At 43.7% G+C, this 19,363-nt stretch overlaps 2 protein-coding genes across 2 annotated transcripts in view; one reads left to right on the top strand and one right to left on the bottom strand.

Moving 5' to 3' along the window:
• The window catches only part of ATP13A4 (ATPase 13A4), a 130,570-nt gene extending 125,965 nt beyond the window's left edge, over positions 1 to 4,605 (bottom strand). Inside the window, exon 1 of the mRNA XM_056565395.1 lies at positions 4,467 to 4,605. Within this exon, the coding sequence (XP_056421370.1) occupies positions 4,467 to 4,469 (3 nt within the window). The 5' untranslated portion in view covers positions 4,470 to 4,605. The remainder of the gene's footprint in view (positions 1 to 4,466) is intronic.
• The window catches only part of OPA1 (OPA1 mitochondrial dynamin like GTPase), a 99,463-nt gene continuing 84,611 nt past the window's right edge, over positions 4,512 to 19,363 (top strand). Inside the window, 4 exon segments of the mRNA XM_056565396.1 lie at positions 4,512 to 4,713; positions 12,305 to 12,617; positions 15,531 to 15,627; positions 19,220 to 19,327. Of these exon segments, the coding sequence (XP_056421371.1) occupies positions 4,550 to 4,713; positions 12,305 to 12,617; positions 15,531 to 15,627; positions 19,220 to 19,327 (682 nt within the window). The 5' untranslated portion in view covers positions 4,512 to 4,549.

The raw sequence follows: 19,363 nt of genomic DNA, 5'->3' as shown, positions 1-19,363 counted from the left end.
AACTATTCATTTAGTGTAGTGTAGTGTTTTCAGGGTACATTCACACGGGCGGGGGTTTACAGTGAGTTTCCCACTGGGAGTTTGAGCTGCAGCGGAAAATTTGCTGCATTTCAAACTTACATCGAGAAACTCACTATAAACCCCCCTTTCGTGTGAATGTACCCTATGCATTCACATGGGGGGGCAAACCTGCAGCTGTTGCTAAACTACAACTCCCAGCATTTACGGTCTATCAGTGCATGTTAGGAGTTGTAGTTTGCAACAGCTGGAGGCACAGTGGAACACTAAGTTAGGTAACAAACAGAGTTTTGCAACCAGTGTGTCTTCAGCTGTGGTAAAACTACAACTCTCAGCATGCACTTAGAGCCGAAGGACATGCAGGGACTTGTAGTTATGCAACAGCTGGAGGCTCACTACTGCAACTACCAGCATGCCCTTTGGCTGTCTGTACATGCTGGAGGTTGTAGTTATGCAACAATTAGAGGCACACTTTTTCATAGAAAAAATATGCCTCCAGCTGTTGCATAACTTCAACCCCCAGCATGCACAAACTACCAAATGGCATGCTGGGAGTTGTAGTTGTGCCTTCTGCCGTTGAATAACAACAACTCCCAGCATGCCCTTTTGTGCATGCTGGGAGTTGGTGCTAAGCCACAACAGGAGGCACGGCCTTACCACCTGCTGCTGCGCTCGTCCTCCTGCCTGCTTGCTGCCGCCGCTGACTCTGCTCCTGGGGCCCCGATCCCATCGCCGATGCCGGGGATCCTTGGTCCAGGTAATCACTCTGGGCACCCGCTTTTGCCCTCTGGAACAGGAGTGGAGCAAGTGCCGTTAAGGACACCCCAACAGCAGGAGTCCTGATTCGTCTGCCGTAATGGCCGAGGAATGAGGACGATCGTGAGATGGCAACAGTGCTACCTCACTCCTGCTGCTAAAGGATGATTGGTGCCATCTCGGACGGCACCTATCACTCTTTTTTTCCGGGTCACCAGAATCACCGCAAATCACCCATCTGAATTGAATGGCGATTTGCGGCGATCGCCGACATGGGGGGGGGGGGTCTCAGGAACCCCCAGGGCTTTGCACGGGGTGCCTGCTGAATGATTTCAGCAGGCATCCCATTCCGGTCCCCGCCCGGCGAGCGGCAGGGACCGGAAATCCCACGGGCGTACAGGTACGCCCTGGATCCTTAAGTACCAGGACATCAGGGCGTACCTGTACCCCCTTGGTCCTTAAGGAGGTTAAAGGAATTGTCCAGGTATAAAAAAAAAATAGGGTGGCATTAAAATAATAAAATAAAAAAATTCACCTCTCTCAATCCCCTACAGCTGCCGTGCGGACGTTCCTCTTATCCTCCTCTTATCACCCCTACTTCCTGGTTCCTAGTGATGAGGGATCTACATAGGATCTGCATATCTCAGCCAATCACTGGCCACAGCTGTGTCCTACCTCAGTCAGTAGGTGAAAACTTCACCAGAAAGTAGTAGTGATTGCTTAACTTGATTTTCATGCCTTCCAAACTAAGATCCAATGCATCGGGCTGTTACTTTACATTCGAGGATATCTATCGGACCAGAAAAGTGCCAGGACTTGCTTGACAGAGTATTCAGTGTTCACATGTTCAAGTTTTAAAGGGGTACTCCGGTGGAAAACTATTTTTTTTTATCAACTGGCTCCAAAAAGTTAAACAGATTTGTAAATTACTTCTATTAAAAAATCCTAATCCTTCCAGTACTTATCAGCTGCTGTATACTACAGAGGAAGTTGAGTTGTTCTTTTCAGTCTGACCACAGTGCTCTCTGCTGACACCTCTGGCCATGTCAGGAACTATCTGGAGCCGGATAGGTTTTCTATAGGGATTTGCTCCTGCCTGCTCTGGACAGTTCCTGACATAGACAGAGGTGTCAGCAGAGAGCACTGCGGTCAGCCTAAAAAGAACAACTCAACTTCCTCTGTAGTATACAGCAGCTGATAAGTACTGGAAGGATTAAGATTTTGAAATGGAAGTCATTTACAAATCTATTTAAAGGGGTACTCCACTGGCCAGTGTTCCAGCTGTGTTCGGAACATTTTCTTCTGAACACTGTGCGAGCACTGCGGGGTGCAGCCCACCACTTTGTGATGTAAGGCCACACCCCCTCAATATACTTGCATTGAGGAGGCATGGCCTAACTACACGTGGGGGCGTGGACAACCCCTGCAGGGCGTGCACAGCGTTCGGAACAAAATGTTCCAAACACAGCTGGAACACTGGCCAGTGGAGTACCCCTTTAACTTTCTGGAGCCAGTTGATTTGAAAATATTTTTGCCACCAGAGTACAGGGCCGGACTGGCCTCCTGGGATATGGGGAAAATTCCTGGTAGGCCGCCCACCCTGTGGACCGGCAGCAGCCGGCCCGTGCTTCATTGCCCAATGCGGAAAGTAGCACGGGTCATCGGCTTGTCCTGGATCCCTAGGTAGACGGCCTCCTATCTGTGTGAGCCACATCTGCGGCCTACACAGAGATGTCACTCATCGGCACCTGTACTGTGGAGGATGGAAAATGCGGCACCCTGCTGTAAAGGAGATTACCGTGTGGGACATCAGGTGAGCAAATATTTTTCCATCCTGGGGAGAGGAGGGGAGGGAAAGGAATGGGGGTGTTGGGGTTGGAGAGGGGGGAGGAATTCTGCTGCCTACACCTACTGTGGGGAGACTGCTGCCTGTACCGAATGTGGAGGAACTCTGCTGCCTACACCAAATAAGGAGGAACTCTGCTGCCTACACCAAATGTGGGGGAACTCTGCTGCCTACAGCTATACAGCTAATATGTGGGACTTCTGCTGCCTGCACCTACTGTTGAGGACTTCTGTTGCCTAGCTAATGTGAGGGACTATGTTCCTGCCTACTAATATGAGGACAAACTACCAAACTAATGGGTAGTTTGGTATACTGGTAAGATATATACATATATATATATATAGACACATTAATAAAAGGCGTGTGTGTGTGTATGTATGTATATATATATATATATATATATAAATAAATATATATATATATATATATATATATATATATATATATCTCCATGTAAAATAATTTCCAGTGCTGATTTTTATCCCTAGTACGGCCCTGCCGGAGTACCCTTTTAAATTGCAATTATTGAATACAAAACCAGCAATGGACCTGATAGCAGGAGAAGTCTCAGCCTTTTATTTACATATGGCCGCCATTTATGATCTGTTCCTGGCTTTTTATTCAATAATTGCAAATAAACCCTGAATGTGTGAACATGCCTGCTTGGCTGGTGTATAAAGAACCTGCAACAGTGACATCTGGTGGCAAGCATTAGGTAGTGGAACTGCAAGTAAAAAGCTTCTGATCCTTGAATGCAACTTTTATTCTACTACTTGCAGAGCACCCGGCGTTGCCTTCTCTTCCTACCTAAACCTTGTGGGAGAGGCAAAGTAACAATGACACTCTCAACCTCAAAAATATGTGAAAAGACACTTTGCTGGCACTGGAATCCCCCGGTCCAAGTATGCCTGTGTGAACAGTGTTTGGTAGAAAACACATTCAATAATTATTGGTGGTGCTCTACTATCCAGGTAATATAAGTATATACAAAAAAAAAATAATAAAAAAAATAGTGGCACTTAACATGTCGTCTCGTCTGTAAAAACACTCCTTTATCTCAGAAATCCATAACAAAATCAACCTCATATCCCAACCTCATAACCCGACCTCCTATCCTGACCTCTCCACTGCCTCCCTTTTTCTATTTTTTGTATAAAATAATGTTAACAAAAATAAACATAAACATATGTAATGTTAAGATAAACAACATGTTAATTAAATTGCATATTTTTGGTCACTTCATATACCATAAACAAAATAACTCATTAAAAGTCATTGCAACAAAAATCAATGGAAACTACAGATCACTGTGCAAAAAATCAGTCACACGTCCCCGTAGAAGGGAAAAGAAAAAATTATAGGGGTCAGAAGAGGACAATTTGAAACATATTCATTTTCGTACAAAAAGTTATAATATTTTTAATGTAGTAAAACTAAATTAAACCTATATTTGGGGATAATTTGGGTATTGTTGTAATCGTATTGACCTACAGAATAAAATAAGGTATCATTTTTCCTGAAAAGTGCACTACGTAGAAACAGAAGCCCCCAAAAGTTAAAAATATGTTTGTTTGTTTTTTTTTATTATTATATCTCTCTACAAAAATGTTTTATTTGGTTTTGCTGTAGATTTTGTGGTGAAATGATTGATGTCATTATGACATATAATTGGTGGCAAATCGCAAATTTGTCGCACGTGGCCTCTTCAACACACAAACTCTGGTTAACTTCCACTAACCCCACAAAAGCATCTAAAATAAAATGTATCCCATTATATTATAAACCCCCTCCCATTATATTATAAACCCTCTCCCATTTTAGCTAGTCTCCTTCCAGCCTGACTGACCATAGCTAAAAAGTAGAAGACACGTGACGGTGCACCGTTTACTTCCGTCGCTGTAAGCTGGAACGGTTATACCCCGGAACCTTATGTGCGTTTCATGTATTCTGTCCGGAGCCCTATACTGCTGCGCTTCACTCGATGCCGGAAGTGAAGCCAGTGACAGCTTCAGGTGCCCTTGTTTGGCCGCTTGGCTGGATGTTAGGGCGCTGGTGCTGCCCTTCCCGACACACAGGATGCTGCGGGCCGCCTGGTGAGTCTCAAGCGTCCCCGTCGGACATCCCCCGCCCAGTGCCCCGGCTTCTTATCGCCCGGCTCGGGTGTCACCTCCTCACATGTGCGCTGAGCCCCGAAGACCCTTCTGACAGCTGGCTATTCTGAAGGCTGAGGTCACATGACATGAGGGGTAATCAGAGCAGGGACCGCCAGGTGTGACCAGTGTCATCTACCTCCATGACCACAGTGAGAACAGATTCCTGCAGAGCAGATAGATCCCGGGTGTGTGGATGATGATGTCTCTACAGGTGATCCTGTAGGTATGGATGATGATGTCTCTATAGATGGTCCTGTAGGTATGGATGATGATGTCTCTACAGATGATCCCGTGTGTGTGTGGATGATGATGTCTCTATAGATGATCCTGTAGGTATGGATGATGATGTCTCTATAGATGATCCTGTAGGTATGGATGATGATGTCTCTATAGATGGTCCTGTAGGTATGGATGATGATGTCTCTATAGATGATCCTGTGTGTGTGGATGATGATGTCTCTACAGATGATCCCGTGTGTGTGGATGATGATGTCTCTATAGATGATCCTGTAGGTATGGATGATGATGTCTCTACAGATGATCCCGTGTGTGTGGATGATGATGTCTCTATAGATGGTCCTGTAGGTATGGATGATCATGTCTCTACAGATGATCCCGTGTGTGTGGATGATGATGTCTCTATAGATGGTCCTGTAGGTATGGATGATGATGTCTCTACAGATGATCCCGTGTGTGTGTGGATGATGATGTCTCTATAGATGATCCTGTAGGTATGGATGATGATGTCTCTATAGATGATCCTGTAGGTATGGATGATGATGTCTCTATAGATGGTCCTGTAGGTATGGATGATGATGTCTCTATAGATGATCCTGTGTGTGTGGATGATGATGTCTCTACAGATGATCCCGTGTGTGTGGATGATGATGTCTCTATAGATGATCCTGTAGGTATGGATGATGATGTCTCTATAGATGGTCCTGTAGGTATGGATGATGATGTCTCTATAGATGATCCTGTGTGTGTGGATGATGATGTCTCTACAGATGATCCCGTGTGTGTGGATGATGATGTCTCTACAGATGATCCCGTGTGTGTGGATGATGATGTCTCTATAGATGATCCTGTAGGTATGGATGATGATGTCTCTACAGATGATCCCGTGTGTGTGGATGATGATGTCTCTATAGATGATCCTGTAGGTATGGATGATGATGTCTCTATAGATGATCCCGGGTGTGTGGATGATGATGTCTCTATAGATGATCCTGTGGGTATGGATGATGATGTCTCTACAGATGATCCCGTGTGTGTGGATGATGATGTCTCTATAGATGATCCTGTAGATATGGATGATGATGTCTCTATAGATGATCCCGTGTGTATGGATGATGATGTCTCTATAGATGATCCCGTGTGTATGGATGATGATGTCTCTATAGATGATCCCGTGTGTGTGGATGATGATGTCTCTATAGATGATCCCGTGTGTATGGATGATGATGTCTCTATAGATGATCCTGTAGGTATGGATGATCATGTCTCTACAGATGATCCCGTGTGTGTGGATGATGATGTCTCTATAGATGATCCCGTGTGTGTGGATGATGATGTCTCTATAGATGATCCTGTAGGTATGGATGATGATGTCTCTACAGATGATCCCGTGTGTGTGTGGATGATGATGTCTCTATAGATGATCCTGTAGGTATGGATGATGATGATGTCTCTACAGATGATCCCGTGTGTGTGGATGATAATGTCTCTATAGATGATCATGTGTCTACAGATGATCCCGTGTGTGTGGATGATGATGTCTCTATAGATGATCCTGTAGGTATGGATGATGATGTCTCTACAGATGATCCCGTGTGTGTGTGTGGATGATGATGTCTCTATAGATGATCCTGTAGGTATGGATGATGATGTCTCTACAGATGATCCCGTGTGTGTGGATGATGATGTCTCTATAGATGATCCTGTAGGTATGGATGATGATGTCTCTACAGATGATCCCGTGTGTGTGGATGATGATGTCTCTATAGATGATCCTGTAGGTATGGATGATGATGTCTCTACAGATGATCCCGTGTGTGTGGATGATGATGTCTCTACAGATGATCCCGTGTGTGTGGATGATGATGTCTCTATAGATGATCCCGTGTGTATGGATGATGATGTCTCTATAGATGATCCTGTAGGTATGGATGATGATGTCTCTATAGATGATCCCGTGTGTATGGATGATGATGTCTCTATAGATGATCCTGTAGGTATGGATGATGATGTCTCTACAGATGATCCCGTGTGTGTGTGGATGATGATGTCTCTACAGATGATCCCGTGTGTGTGGATGATGATGTCTCTATAGATGATCCCGTGTGTATGGATGATGATGTCTCTATAGATGATCCTGTAGGTATGGATGATGATGTCTCTACAGATGATCCCGTGTGTGTGGATGATGATGTCTCTATAGATGATCCTGTAGGTATGGATGATGATGTCTCTACAGATGATCCTGTGTGTGTGGATGCTGATGTCTCTATAGATGATCCTGTAGGTATGGATGATGATGTCTCTACAGATGATCCCATGTGTGTGGATGATGATGTCTCTATAGATGATCCTGTAGATATGGATGATCATGTCTCTACAGATGATCCCGTGTGTGTGGATGATGATGTCTCTATAGATGATCCTGTAGGTATGGATGATGATGTCTCTACAGATGATCCTGTGTGTGTGTGGATGATGATGTCTCTATAGATGATCCTGTAGGTATGGATGATGATGTCTCTACAGATGATCCCGTGTGTGTGGAGGATGATGTCTCTATAGATGATCCTGTAGGTATGGATGATGATGTCTCTATAGATGATCCTGTGTGTGTGGATGATGTCTCTACAGATGATCCTGTAGGTATGGATGATGATGTCTCTACAGATGATCCCGTGTGTGTGGATGATGATGTCTCTATAGATGATCCTGTAGGTATGGATGATGATGTCTCTACAGATGATCCCGTGTGTGTGGATGATGATGTCTCTATAGATGATCCTGTAGGTATGGATGATGATGTCTCTACAGATGATCCCGTGTGTGTGGATGATGATGTCTCTATAGATGATCCTGTAGGTATGGATGATGATGTCTCTACAGATGATCCTGTGTGTGTGGATGCTGATGTCTCTATAGATGATCCTGTAGGTATGGATGATGATGTCTCTACAGATGATCCCATGTGTGTGGATGATGATGTCTCTATAGATGATCCTGTAGGTATGGATGATGATGTCTCTACAGATGATCCCGTGTGTGTGGATGATGATGTCTCTATAGATGATCCTGTAGGTATGGATGATGATGTCTCTACAGATGATCCCGTGTGTGTGTGGATGATGATGTCTCTATAGATGATCCTGTAGGTATGGATGATGATGTCTCTACAGATGATCCCGTGTGTGTGGAGGATGATGTCTCTATAGATGATCCTGTAGGTATGGATGATGATGTCTCTATAGATGATCCTGTGTGTGTGGATGATGTCTCTACAGATGATCCTGTAGGTATGGATGATGATGTCTCTACAGATGATCCCGTGTGTGTGGATGATGATGTCTCTATAGATGATCCTGTAGGTATGGATGATGATGTCTCTATAGATGATCCTGTGTGTGTGGATGATGTCTCTACAGATGATCCTGTGGGTATGGATTATGTGTCTACAGATGATTCTGTGGGTATGGATGATGATGTCTCTACAAATGATCCTGTGGGTATGGATGATGTCTCTACAAAAGATCCCGTGTGTATTAATGATAATGTCTGTACAGGTGAAACTGTGTGTGGATGATATTGTCTGTACAGATGATCCTATGTCATAGGATGATTATGATGATGTCTGTACAGATGATCTTATGCCTATGGATGATGATGACGTCTGTACAGATGATCCTATGTCTATGGATGATGATAATTAGAGATGAGCGAACTTACAGTAAATTCGATTCATCACAAACTTCTCGGCTCGGCAGTTGATGACTTATCCTGTATAAATTAGTTCAGCTTTCAGGTGCTCCGGTGGGCTGGAAAAGGTGGATACATTCCTAGGAAAGAGTCTCCCCCCCCCCCCCCCCCCCTCTCTATAGATAACACATGTACACATGGCGGAGTAAAATGTGTATGGGGGATTGGGCTAGCTGTTGGCTGAAGCAGTCTAATGTGTATAGTCAGCCCTATCCCTGTCTCCCCGGCTGCTTCATGTACATGTATGTTGTTCACAGTGGTGTGTAAGTACTGCAGTGTATGCTGCGGATTTCAATGTAAACTAAAGGACTTAACACAGCTTCAATTCTGCAGCATCAAATCTGCCCAGGATACTGTATGTGTGAATACACCCTTATGGTCTATTCACACATACAGTACAGACCAAAAGTTTGGACACACCTTCTCAATCAAAGAGTTTTCTTTATTTTCATGACTATGAATATTGTAGATTCACACCGAAGGCATCAAAACTATGAATTAACACCTGTGGGATTTTATACATAACAAAAAAGTGTGAAACAACTGAAAATATGTCATATTCTAGGTTCTAGCCACCTTTTTGCTTTGATTACTGCTTTGCACACTCTTGGCATTCTCTTGTTGAGATTCAAGAGGTAGTCACCTGAAATGGTCTTACAACAGTCTAGAAGGAGTTCCCAGAGATGCTTAGCACTTGTTGGCCCTTTTGCCTTCATTGGGTTCAGGTCCGGTGACTGTGGAGGCCAGGTCATCTGGCGCAGCACCCCATCACTCTCCTTCTTGGTCAAATAGCCCTTACACAGCCTGGAGGTTTGGGGTCATTGTCCTGTTGAAAAATAAATGATGGTCCAACTAAACGCAAACCGGATGGAATAGCATGCCGCTGCAAGATGCTGTGGTAGCCATGCTGGTTCAGTATGCCTTCAATTTTGAATAAATCCCCCAACAGTGTCACTAGTTAAGCCCCCCCCCACACCATCACACCTCCTCCTCCATGCTTCACGGTGGGAACCAGGCATGTAGAGTCCATCCGTTCACCTTTTCTGCGTTGCACAAAGACACGGTGGTTGGAACCAAAGATCTCAAATTTGGACTCATCAGACCAAAGCACAGATTTCCACTGGTCTAATGTCCATTCCTTGTGTTCTTTAGCCCAAACAAGTCTCTTCTGCTTGTTGCCTGTCCTTAGCAGTGGTTTCCTAGCAGATATTCTACCATGAAGGCCTCACACAGTCTCCTCTTAACAGTTGTTCTAGAGATGTCTCTGCTGCTAGAACTCTGTGTGGCATTGACCTGGTCTCTAATCTGAGCTGCTGTTAACCTGCGATTTCTGAGGCTGGTGACTTGGATGAACTTATCCTCAGCAGCAGAGGTGACTCTTGGTCTTCCTTTCCTGGGGCGGTCCGCATATGGGGCAGTTTCTTTGTAGCTCTTGATGGTTTTTGTGACTGCACTTGGGGACACTTTCCACATAGAATATGACATATTTTCAGTTGTTTCACACTTTTTTGCTATGTATATAATTCCACATGTGTTAATTCATAGTTTTGATGCCTTCAGTGTGAATCTACAATTTTCATAGTCATGAAAATAAAGAAAACTCTTTGAATGAGAAGGTGTGTCCAAACTTTTGGTCTGTACTGTCCTGTATTCTGCACAGATTTGATGCGCAGATTTCAAGCTGTTTTCACTCATTCAATTTACATTGAAATCTGCAGCAGAAAATCCTGCGCATCAAATCTGCACAGAATACTGTATGTGTGAATAGACCATTAAGCTCTTTTCAACGCCTGACCATGTTTGCTGGCCGCAGGTGAAAATGTCTATTTTCTGATTTGTGGGAAAACCCCATTAACTAGTGACTGCGTTCGAGTCATTTCCTAAATGTATTCGTATATTGACTCTCATTCAAAAGTGTCATCTGCTGCGCTTTTCATTACAATGTAAATACATTCAGGAAAATGGTCAACTAAAGTCAATGGGACCCATACCTGTCTGCTAGGGGTGCAGGATTTATTACATAACTAATCAAATTGCGATATTATCCATTTGGATTACTGCAATTACGTGCCCGCAAAATCCTTCAATTATTACCTTGCATTTGAATTTTAGCGGTGGCCCTGCCCCAGACTCAACCCCCCTATGTATGTATGTATGTGTGTAATATGGTGCCAGGGCACTGGGGAAACTTTAAAACAAAAAACAATGGTTACCTAGCCACGGTCCCCTGTTGGTCTGCCGCAGATCCCGTTCTCCTCTATGTGATCCCGGTGTCTTCAGAGACATAGAGCTGGTTGCAGGACCTTTCCGCTCTGCCAATCACTGGCCGCAGCGGTATCCTGTCTCAGTGATTGGCTGGGCGTGAAGGTCCTGCAAGTACAACCAGCTGCTTGTCTCTGGAGAAGGACGTAAAAGGAGAACAGGATCTGCAGCAGACCTCCGACACCATATTAAGGTGGATGGACATGGAATGGAGGATTGGACATAAAATTAGGGGATTTCACCATTTATTATATCACAATTGCATAATCACAATGATATTTTCCCAAATTGTGCAGCCCTACTGTCCATGTATTACTAACTAATACAAGCTAGAGGGCACTGCTGTGGAGAAAGACCAAATATGCCAGCATATACTGTGGAGGCTAGCGTTCTGTCACTGTGGCAACGCGGAGTCCTGATGCCTGGGGGTCCAGAGGTGCTGAGAACCAAGAAACCCAAAGTCACTCAATAGCATACATAGAAAGACAAACAGGTACCCGCACTCACTGCGAAGAAACAGCAGACCAACTTCTATGGCATCTCGGACAGATCCGACTTCAGGCTGACAGCAGGGCGCTCAGAGTGGAGGCGACTGACGGCAAAGTTTTGCGCAGATCGTGCTTCTTCCGGCCTCGTTACGAGGCCGGAAGAAGCACGATCTGCGCGAAACTTTGCCGTCAGTCGCCTCCACTCTGAGCGCCCTGCTGTCAGCCTGAAGTCAGATCTGTCCGAGATGCCTTAGAAGTCGGTCTGCTGTTTCCTTGCGGTGAGTGCGGGTACCTTTTTGTCTTTCTATGTATGCTACTGTCCATTAATGTATACATGAGCAACCGATTAGGATTTCCAAGCACTCGGGCCCCCTCTTGCTATCTATTTTGAGATAACCCCTTTTAAATGAGAACTCCAGGATAGGGAGGTTTTTGAACACATTTCCCATTTTGTCAGGCATAACAAATAAACATTTACTTCCCGCTGTTCCCCCCCCCCCCCCCCCCCCCCCCCCCAGTGCCCCTGTTGTCCCTCTGGTAGCCCAGCAATCACTGAGTGAGGCGAGATATCGCTGCAGCCATCGATTACTAAGCCAGTGACTGCAGTGGGACAATAGAGGCATCGGGGGAATGGCAGGAGGTAAGTAAATGTTTATTTTTTTTTAATGTTTGACAGAAAGGGAAATGTGTTTAAAAACCTTCCTATTTGGGAGTTCTCCTTTACTGGTACTGTTTACTGTAAGCAGATGATGAAGTACATTTTCATGTTTTTGTTATGTTTTATTTTCCAGCGTTGTGTGCAGAGGGGTGATCAATAAACCTTCTGTAAAAGAAGCCAAATCCCCATTACAGAACCTTTATGCTCATAGAAATCATAATCATCACTTCTCAAGAGTGAACATTCGGCAGCCTTTACCCGGTTCTTCGCTACGATGCTACTCTTCATTGTCTCATCTCCCACTACGGAGGAGCAGGTTGTTGCCTGTAAATCTTTCTTATCAAACTCAGCGCAATTTTTGGGTTGCCAGGTTGGCATCTAGGCTGTTAAAGCTCCGTTACCTTGTGTTAGGATCAGCTGTTGGTGGAGGATATACTGCTAAAAAGGTATGGACTCTGAATTATGTCTCTTGCCTCACGTGGATAAATTTAATTTTCTAATATTCTCTAAAATAATGAATGAAAGTTCAGTGGGGCTCAAAGTTAGTCATTAGAGTTGAGCAAACTTCCAGTAAATTGGCTCGTAGCGAACCTCGCAGCTCGGCTGTTGATTACTTTAGTCTGCGTAAATTAGTTCAGCTTTCCAAGGGCTCTGGTTGCCTGGAACAGTCCGGGATGACAGTCTTAGGTCTCCTTGGTCTGTATCCACCTTTTCCAGGCAACTGGAACCCTTGGAAAGCTTAACTAATTTATGCAGACTAAAGTAATCAAAGCCGAGCTGTGAGGTTCACTACGAGCCAATTTACTGTAAGTTCCCTCAACTCTATTAGTCATCATCTGGTCAGATGAATCTTGGGGGGAATTTTAAAGGGGTACTCTACTGCTCAGTGTTTGGAACAAACTGTTCCCAACGCTGGAGCCGGCGCCAGGAGCTTGTGACGTCATAACCCCGCCCCCTCATGATGTCACGCTCCGCCCCCTCAATGCAAGTCCATGGGAGGGGGGTGTAACGGCTGTCACGCCCCATCCCATAGACTTGCATTGAGGGGTCGGGAGGGGTGTGACTTCGCGAGGGGGCGAGGCTATGACGTCACAAGCTCCTGGCACCGGCTCCAGCGTTGGGAACAGTTTGTTCCAAACACTGAGCAGCGGGGTACTCCGGTGGAAAAAAAATATATATTAAAAAATCTTAATCCTTCCAGTACTTATTAGCTGCTGAATACTACAGAGGAAATTCTTTTCTTTTTGGATTCCTTTACTGTCACGACCACAGTGCTCTCTGCTGACCTCTGCTGTCCATTTTAGAAACTGTCCAGAGCAGGAGAAAATCCCCATAGCAAACATATGCTGCTCTGGACAGTTCCTTAAATGGACAGTGGAGGTCAGCAAAGAGCACTGTGGTCATGACAGTAAAGGAATCCTAAAGGAAATTCTAAAAGAATAGAATTTCCTCTGTAGTACACAGTCACTAAAAAGTACTGGAAGGATTAAGATTTTTTAATAGAAGTAATTTACAAATCTTTTTAACTTTCTGGCACCAGTTGATTTAAAAAAAAAAAAAAAAAAATAGTTTTCCACCAGTACGAGTAGTAAATGCAGAAGGAATGAAACTTGTAAGTCCATTCTTTAAAATGCTGACCAAAATACTATGTGTAAACCAGTCTAAGCAATGGGAAGAGTTCTTTCTAAAAAATATTTTGCCGTCTGAATGGGCCCTTACTGCTAAAGTTTCAAAAGGACTGTGAAATTTTGGTGATGGCATTATATGGGCTGAATAAATTACACAACACAATAATGAAGACTATTTCTAATTCCATTTATCTGTATGTCAGGGAAGCCTATAATGGACATCACACAATACTTGTTTCTAGCCTACTTATTTTTTTAATGTTATTTAAAATTGCATTAACTTACATTCCAAACCCAGTAAATAACACTATATATAGCATAACGCATAGCATATCATAAGTGTAAAGGCTAGGTGGCATTTTTTTACATTGTGCCAGGTGTACGTTTTTAGAGGATATTTAGGTATGGTTGTATATGAGTGATCCTCCCGACATTCAGTTTGGGAGGTTTCACGTGAATCGAACTGTTGAATTTGTTTCGAAATTAACACAGTTCTGGTTTCGGTCCTATGCTCGTTGTGCCTGGGTCATAGAGCCTGGCCCATGAAGTGTAAGGGGTTAAAGGAAAACTGTCAGATATTTTCTCCTGCACTATCCACAGGTACTTATGGATAGTGCGGGAGACGCTGATTCCAATGAGCCCTACCTTGCCCGGATCCGCCCGGCCTTTTGCCCGCAATTGTACTTTTATTCTATGTGTATATCTTGCTGTAACTGGCACGGGCGGGTTAACTGGCACTGACGTCAACGCCGCTTATGAATATTCATCCCCCCTCCCTCCAGTTCTCTCTCTCTTCGCCGCTCCTAACTGGAGGGAGGGGGGAGGAATATTCATAAGCGGCGTTGATGTCAGTGCCAGTTAGCAGCAGAAGCCCTGCCCGTGCCAGTTACAGCAAGATATACACATAGAATAAAACTATAATTGCGGGCGAATAGCCGGGCGGATCCAGGCAAGGTAGGGCTCATTGGAATCAGCGTCTCCCGCACTATCCATCAGTACCTGTGGATAGTGCGGGAGAAAATATCTGACAGTTTTCCTTTAAGGGGTTGATACAGTTTTGCCACTTACCACCATGGGCCATACAGTAAGCAACGATGCATAGCGTATAACTGTATAATGTAGAGGAGCAGGAACTGTGGAAATAACAGGAGTCCCTGCATTCTTCTTAGTTTCCATAACACCCTACACTGCGGCGCCATGGGAGCTTCTTACTGAGCAGGAGGCATACACTGTATATGTATACTCGCTGGGCCAGGTGCCAAGTTCATGCCCTGACAAATAAGCAATTAAGTGACGCATAAGAACAGTAAGCGGTGTTGCATAGGGCATTGCTGCTTACTGTAGAGGAGAAGAGACTACTGCCATATGTATAATCCTGCCTTTGTCAGCAGCGCCAGATTTATTAAAAGGGATGGCCTCTCAATAAATTTGACACTTCTGTGGCTGCCCATGCAGCAGCCTTAGGAATTTACGTCCGCTCCAAGCTTGTGTAAATTTCCACTGTAACTTATGCCAGTTACGCCCCCTTTTCACAAAGTCCTGCTCACTTTTTAAAAGTTGACATCGACAGCACAAAAACCCCAAAAAGTTGCAAAGATTTGCAAAAACCACGGTTTGTGACTTTTTTACACTTAAATTCAGGCATAAATGATCAACTTCCCTCTATATTTCTCTATTGTTATGTCTATAAAGTTGTTGTGTTTATTTGTGTCTCTTAATTTAATCTTTCAGACATACGACGAATGGAAGGACATGTTTCCAGATCTCAGTGAATACAAATGGGTTGTGCCAGATTTTGTATGGGAGTTGGATGAATATATTAATTTTGGTAAGAATTTTGTATGGAGAGATGCTTTGTATTTTTTATTTGGAGTAATGGTAGCATCTAGCTGTGATTTCATTTTCTATTACTAAACGCAAAGTGGTTACTTAGTCCTTCATCTGTTTCAGTCAAGTCCAAGGTTTTTATGGTTTTAGTAGCCACAGCTACTTTGAAATGAAACATTTAAGAAACCACTAAGTACATATTACCAAAAAAAGGCATGGACAAAGTCCAGTAAGTGAGGGTGGGCTAGTAATCCTCTGTGCTCTCTCCTGTCTGATATGACCCCTCTGTACTCTCTCCTGTCTGATAGTACTCCTCTGTGCTCTCTCCTGTCTGATAGTACTCCTCTGTGCTCTCTCCTGTATGATAGTACTCCTCTGTGCTCTCTCCTGTATGATAGTACTCCTCTGTGCTCTCTCCTGTCTGATAGCACTCCTCTGTGCTCTCTCCTGTCTGATAGGACTCCTCTGTGCTCTCTCCTGTCTGATAGCACTCCTCTGGGCTCTCTCCTGTCTGATAGCACTCCTCTGGGCTCTCTCCTGTATAATAGGACTCCTCTGTGCTCTCTCCTGTCTGATAGCACTCCTCTGTGCTCTCTCCTGTATGATAGGACTCCTCTGTGTTCTCTCCTGTCTGATAGCGCTCCTCTGTGCTCTCTCCTGTCTGATAGCGCTCCTCTGTGCTCTCTCCTGTCTGATAGCGCTCCTCTGTGCTCTCTCCTGTCTGATAGCGCTCCTCTGTGCTCTCTCCTGTCTGATAGCGCTCCACTGTGCTCTCTCCTGTCTGATAGCGCTCCACTGTGCTCTCTCCTGTCTGATAGCGCTCCTCTGGGCTCTCTCCTGTCTGATAGCGCTCCTCTGGGCTCTCTCCTGTCTGATAGCACTCCTCTGTCCTGCTGTGGTCAGTGATTGGCTAGGTGGTGCTGTGATATCAGCCGGGAAGCAGACTGTGAGCAGAGACTGGCCAGAGAATGGCACACTGAAACCGTAGGCTATGAGAGAGCGGAGGAAGGGGAGTTAAAGGTTTTAATATTTTAATAGCCTTCCTGGGCACATTCCCAGAAAACATTTTTCACCAGATATCACCTTTAACTTTTAATAAGGGTAAAAATTGCGTGAACGCCACAACACAAAGAAATCAATGCCCAATACTAATCTATATTGAACTAAACTGAGTAGGATATCAAAATATCAGCAAAATAGCACACATATACCACAAGTCCTACAAACTAGTGGTCTAGTCACAAATAATTTGTATACTTTCAGCATGAACCAGAGTGAGCAAGTGAATATACTGTGGTGCCTTAATATCCTACCTATACTCGCCCTTTTAGGATATGTGTCATGTTCTTTATTGCTCTCTCCCTGGCACAAGGTATCATCCTGACTGTTGGCATTTAGCTGGGGCACTCACCCTAAAAGGGGAAACCCCCGTGCCTCTGGTACATATTCACTTGCTAAAATAAAAATGGGAATTCAGTCCTCAGCAAAACCCCTATAAAAATATAGTATCTGGGTGGATGTCTGTTTACCCAAAGAAAAGACAGTTCAATAGATATATGTTTATTCCACAATATAGGATATATTAGATTTATAAAAAACTGAGTGTTTCCCGTAGGGCCCTACGGTAGCGCAATATAGTAATAAAATTAAAATATAAAAGAACAATTCAGCATATCACTACAGAGCGATAATTCTCATGAGCATAGCAGCTAATATAGCTTGTAATCTAATGGTTGTTGCATAAATTGGCACACTTATTGATAATGTGTCTAAAGATAACGAAAAGAGGTTTTGATACGTATCTCTATATATCACCTGTAAAAGAAATGACCCTATACAAACAATACATGTCCTGTAACAAAGAAAAAAATGGAGAGAAAAAAATGGAAAATGTCCTGTATATACTGACAGTCTGATAAATGGTTCAAATCCTGTGAGGTTGATCCTGATAAACAAATCTTGCAAATGTCCTTAAAAAATAGTGCAAATGTCCTAGAAGAATAAATGAAAAATCCTAGGTACAGGTGTCATATTATCCAGTTTAAATAGGCAGTTTGTCTAGGCAACACCGGTTGGTTCACTCCACACTGTGAATGCCTGAAAATAAAAATACCATATCTGGCACTGCTGTGCCACTCACCGCACCGCTGACGAGACAGGTGGATGGTAGTCGGATACGCTCCAGCGGGGGCGGCGTGGTGTTTGCACAATGTGCAGCCGTTCTTTGCCGGCGAGCTCGGACTTGGATTGTATACCGGTTTAGCTGATAAGTAGCAATACAGGTCCATGGAATAAGAGATATAGTCTCTCAAATGCAACAATCCAATAAATGCTTTGAAGCCGCAACTGTAGTGTGAACTGACACTGATGTTCAAAGTCTCAAATTCAGTCACCAGACGCATTTCGGGGTGTCAGAGCACAATTAAAAATTGTGCTCTGACACCCCGAAATTTTTTTATTTTATCTAGTGTTATCTTGTTCTCATAGGGTGAGAACATTCAGTTAACCTCGCACTCCCAACACCGTGAGCTGCACATTATCTTTATACATACCTTATTACATATTCACTTGCCTCGGTTGCCCCTATAATTTAAAGTGCCAACAGTTGTAAGTGGTAAATTCAATGAGCAATGCATATAGGGGATAAAGTGCATGACAAATGTGTTATTTTGCCAATTATTTTGATAGCACAGATACTTTGGCACGATTTGCTAGGCATATTGGACACTGTTCTGTTTCTAATGACCATATATCAATGTTTAGACTTTCATTTGATGTTCACATTTGAGACAAAGAGCCAAATCCGTTACACAACGGGTATTAATGGTGAACATAGAGGCAATAGACGATGGCACTCTCCCATGAAGGTAACTTGATTTATTAGTAAAAATTAATCTGGTAAGGAATTTAACAAAGCCAACGGGCCATTTCACGCCACGCAGTGTGCTTAATCGTGGGTCTGTTTCTAGCCCATCAATTGAGGTGCGTTTAGTGGTATCTGGATTGCTGCTCCTAGGTGTTCTTGCATTGGTTGGGGGCTTTGCTGTTTTGCCAGCTCGCGCGCACATTGTGTGTCTAGATTTTTAAACAGTAGGGTGTTGAATTGACCCTTTTATGCAGTATCTGGCGACCTTATACTTGATACTTGGTCCCTGGGTCTTGCTGGGAGGAATTTTCTATTTTGGGCTAGTAGATACCCCTAAGTACATTTGTCTACATGAATATTCTTGGAATTGAAGGTCTGCTCGGAACAAGGGAAGTTTCGAGCGATTCTCCATCTGAGAAAGTAAGTTGTCTGAGTAGTATTTTATATAGATTTTTATACGCAGTATATATTTTTTTCTTTTAAAAACTTTGATTTGATTGGTCAGGGATCCATAGATTTACAGCATTCAGATGGGGAGAGCAGCACTCAGCTCTTCTAGTAATTGGTGGAGGTTTGACCAACCAAGTCAAACCATATGACATGTCAAAGTTTTTTTAAAGTGACCGTAATGTTTTAAGTAATTTAGCACATTTTGGTGTGTGCTTCCAGTACTACTTGAGGCAACAGTTGTTTTGGGTCATTTAAACCATTGCTGTCTTTTTTGCAGATAAAATCAGTAAAGCTCTTCCGGATTCTGAGCAGTTGGCTAAGCTTATGCCGGACTTTGAGAAGCTAGGAGAAAGCTTTAGCTCAATAAAAGGATGGCTGTCATCAGGTGGGCAAGATGTGTGAGCATAACCATAACTTATTC

This window comes from Hyla sarda, chromosome 3 (genome assembly GCF_029499605.1).
Source record: "Hyla sarda isolate aHylSar1 chromosome 3, aHylSar1.hap1, whole genome shotgun sequence".
Classification (NCBI taxonomy): Eukaryota; Metazoa; Chordata; class Amphibia; order Anura; family Hylidae; genus Hyla; species Hyla sarda.
This window is presented reverse-complemented; position numbering and strand designations above follow the sequence as displayed.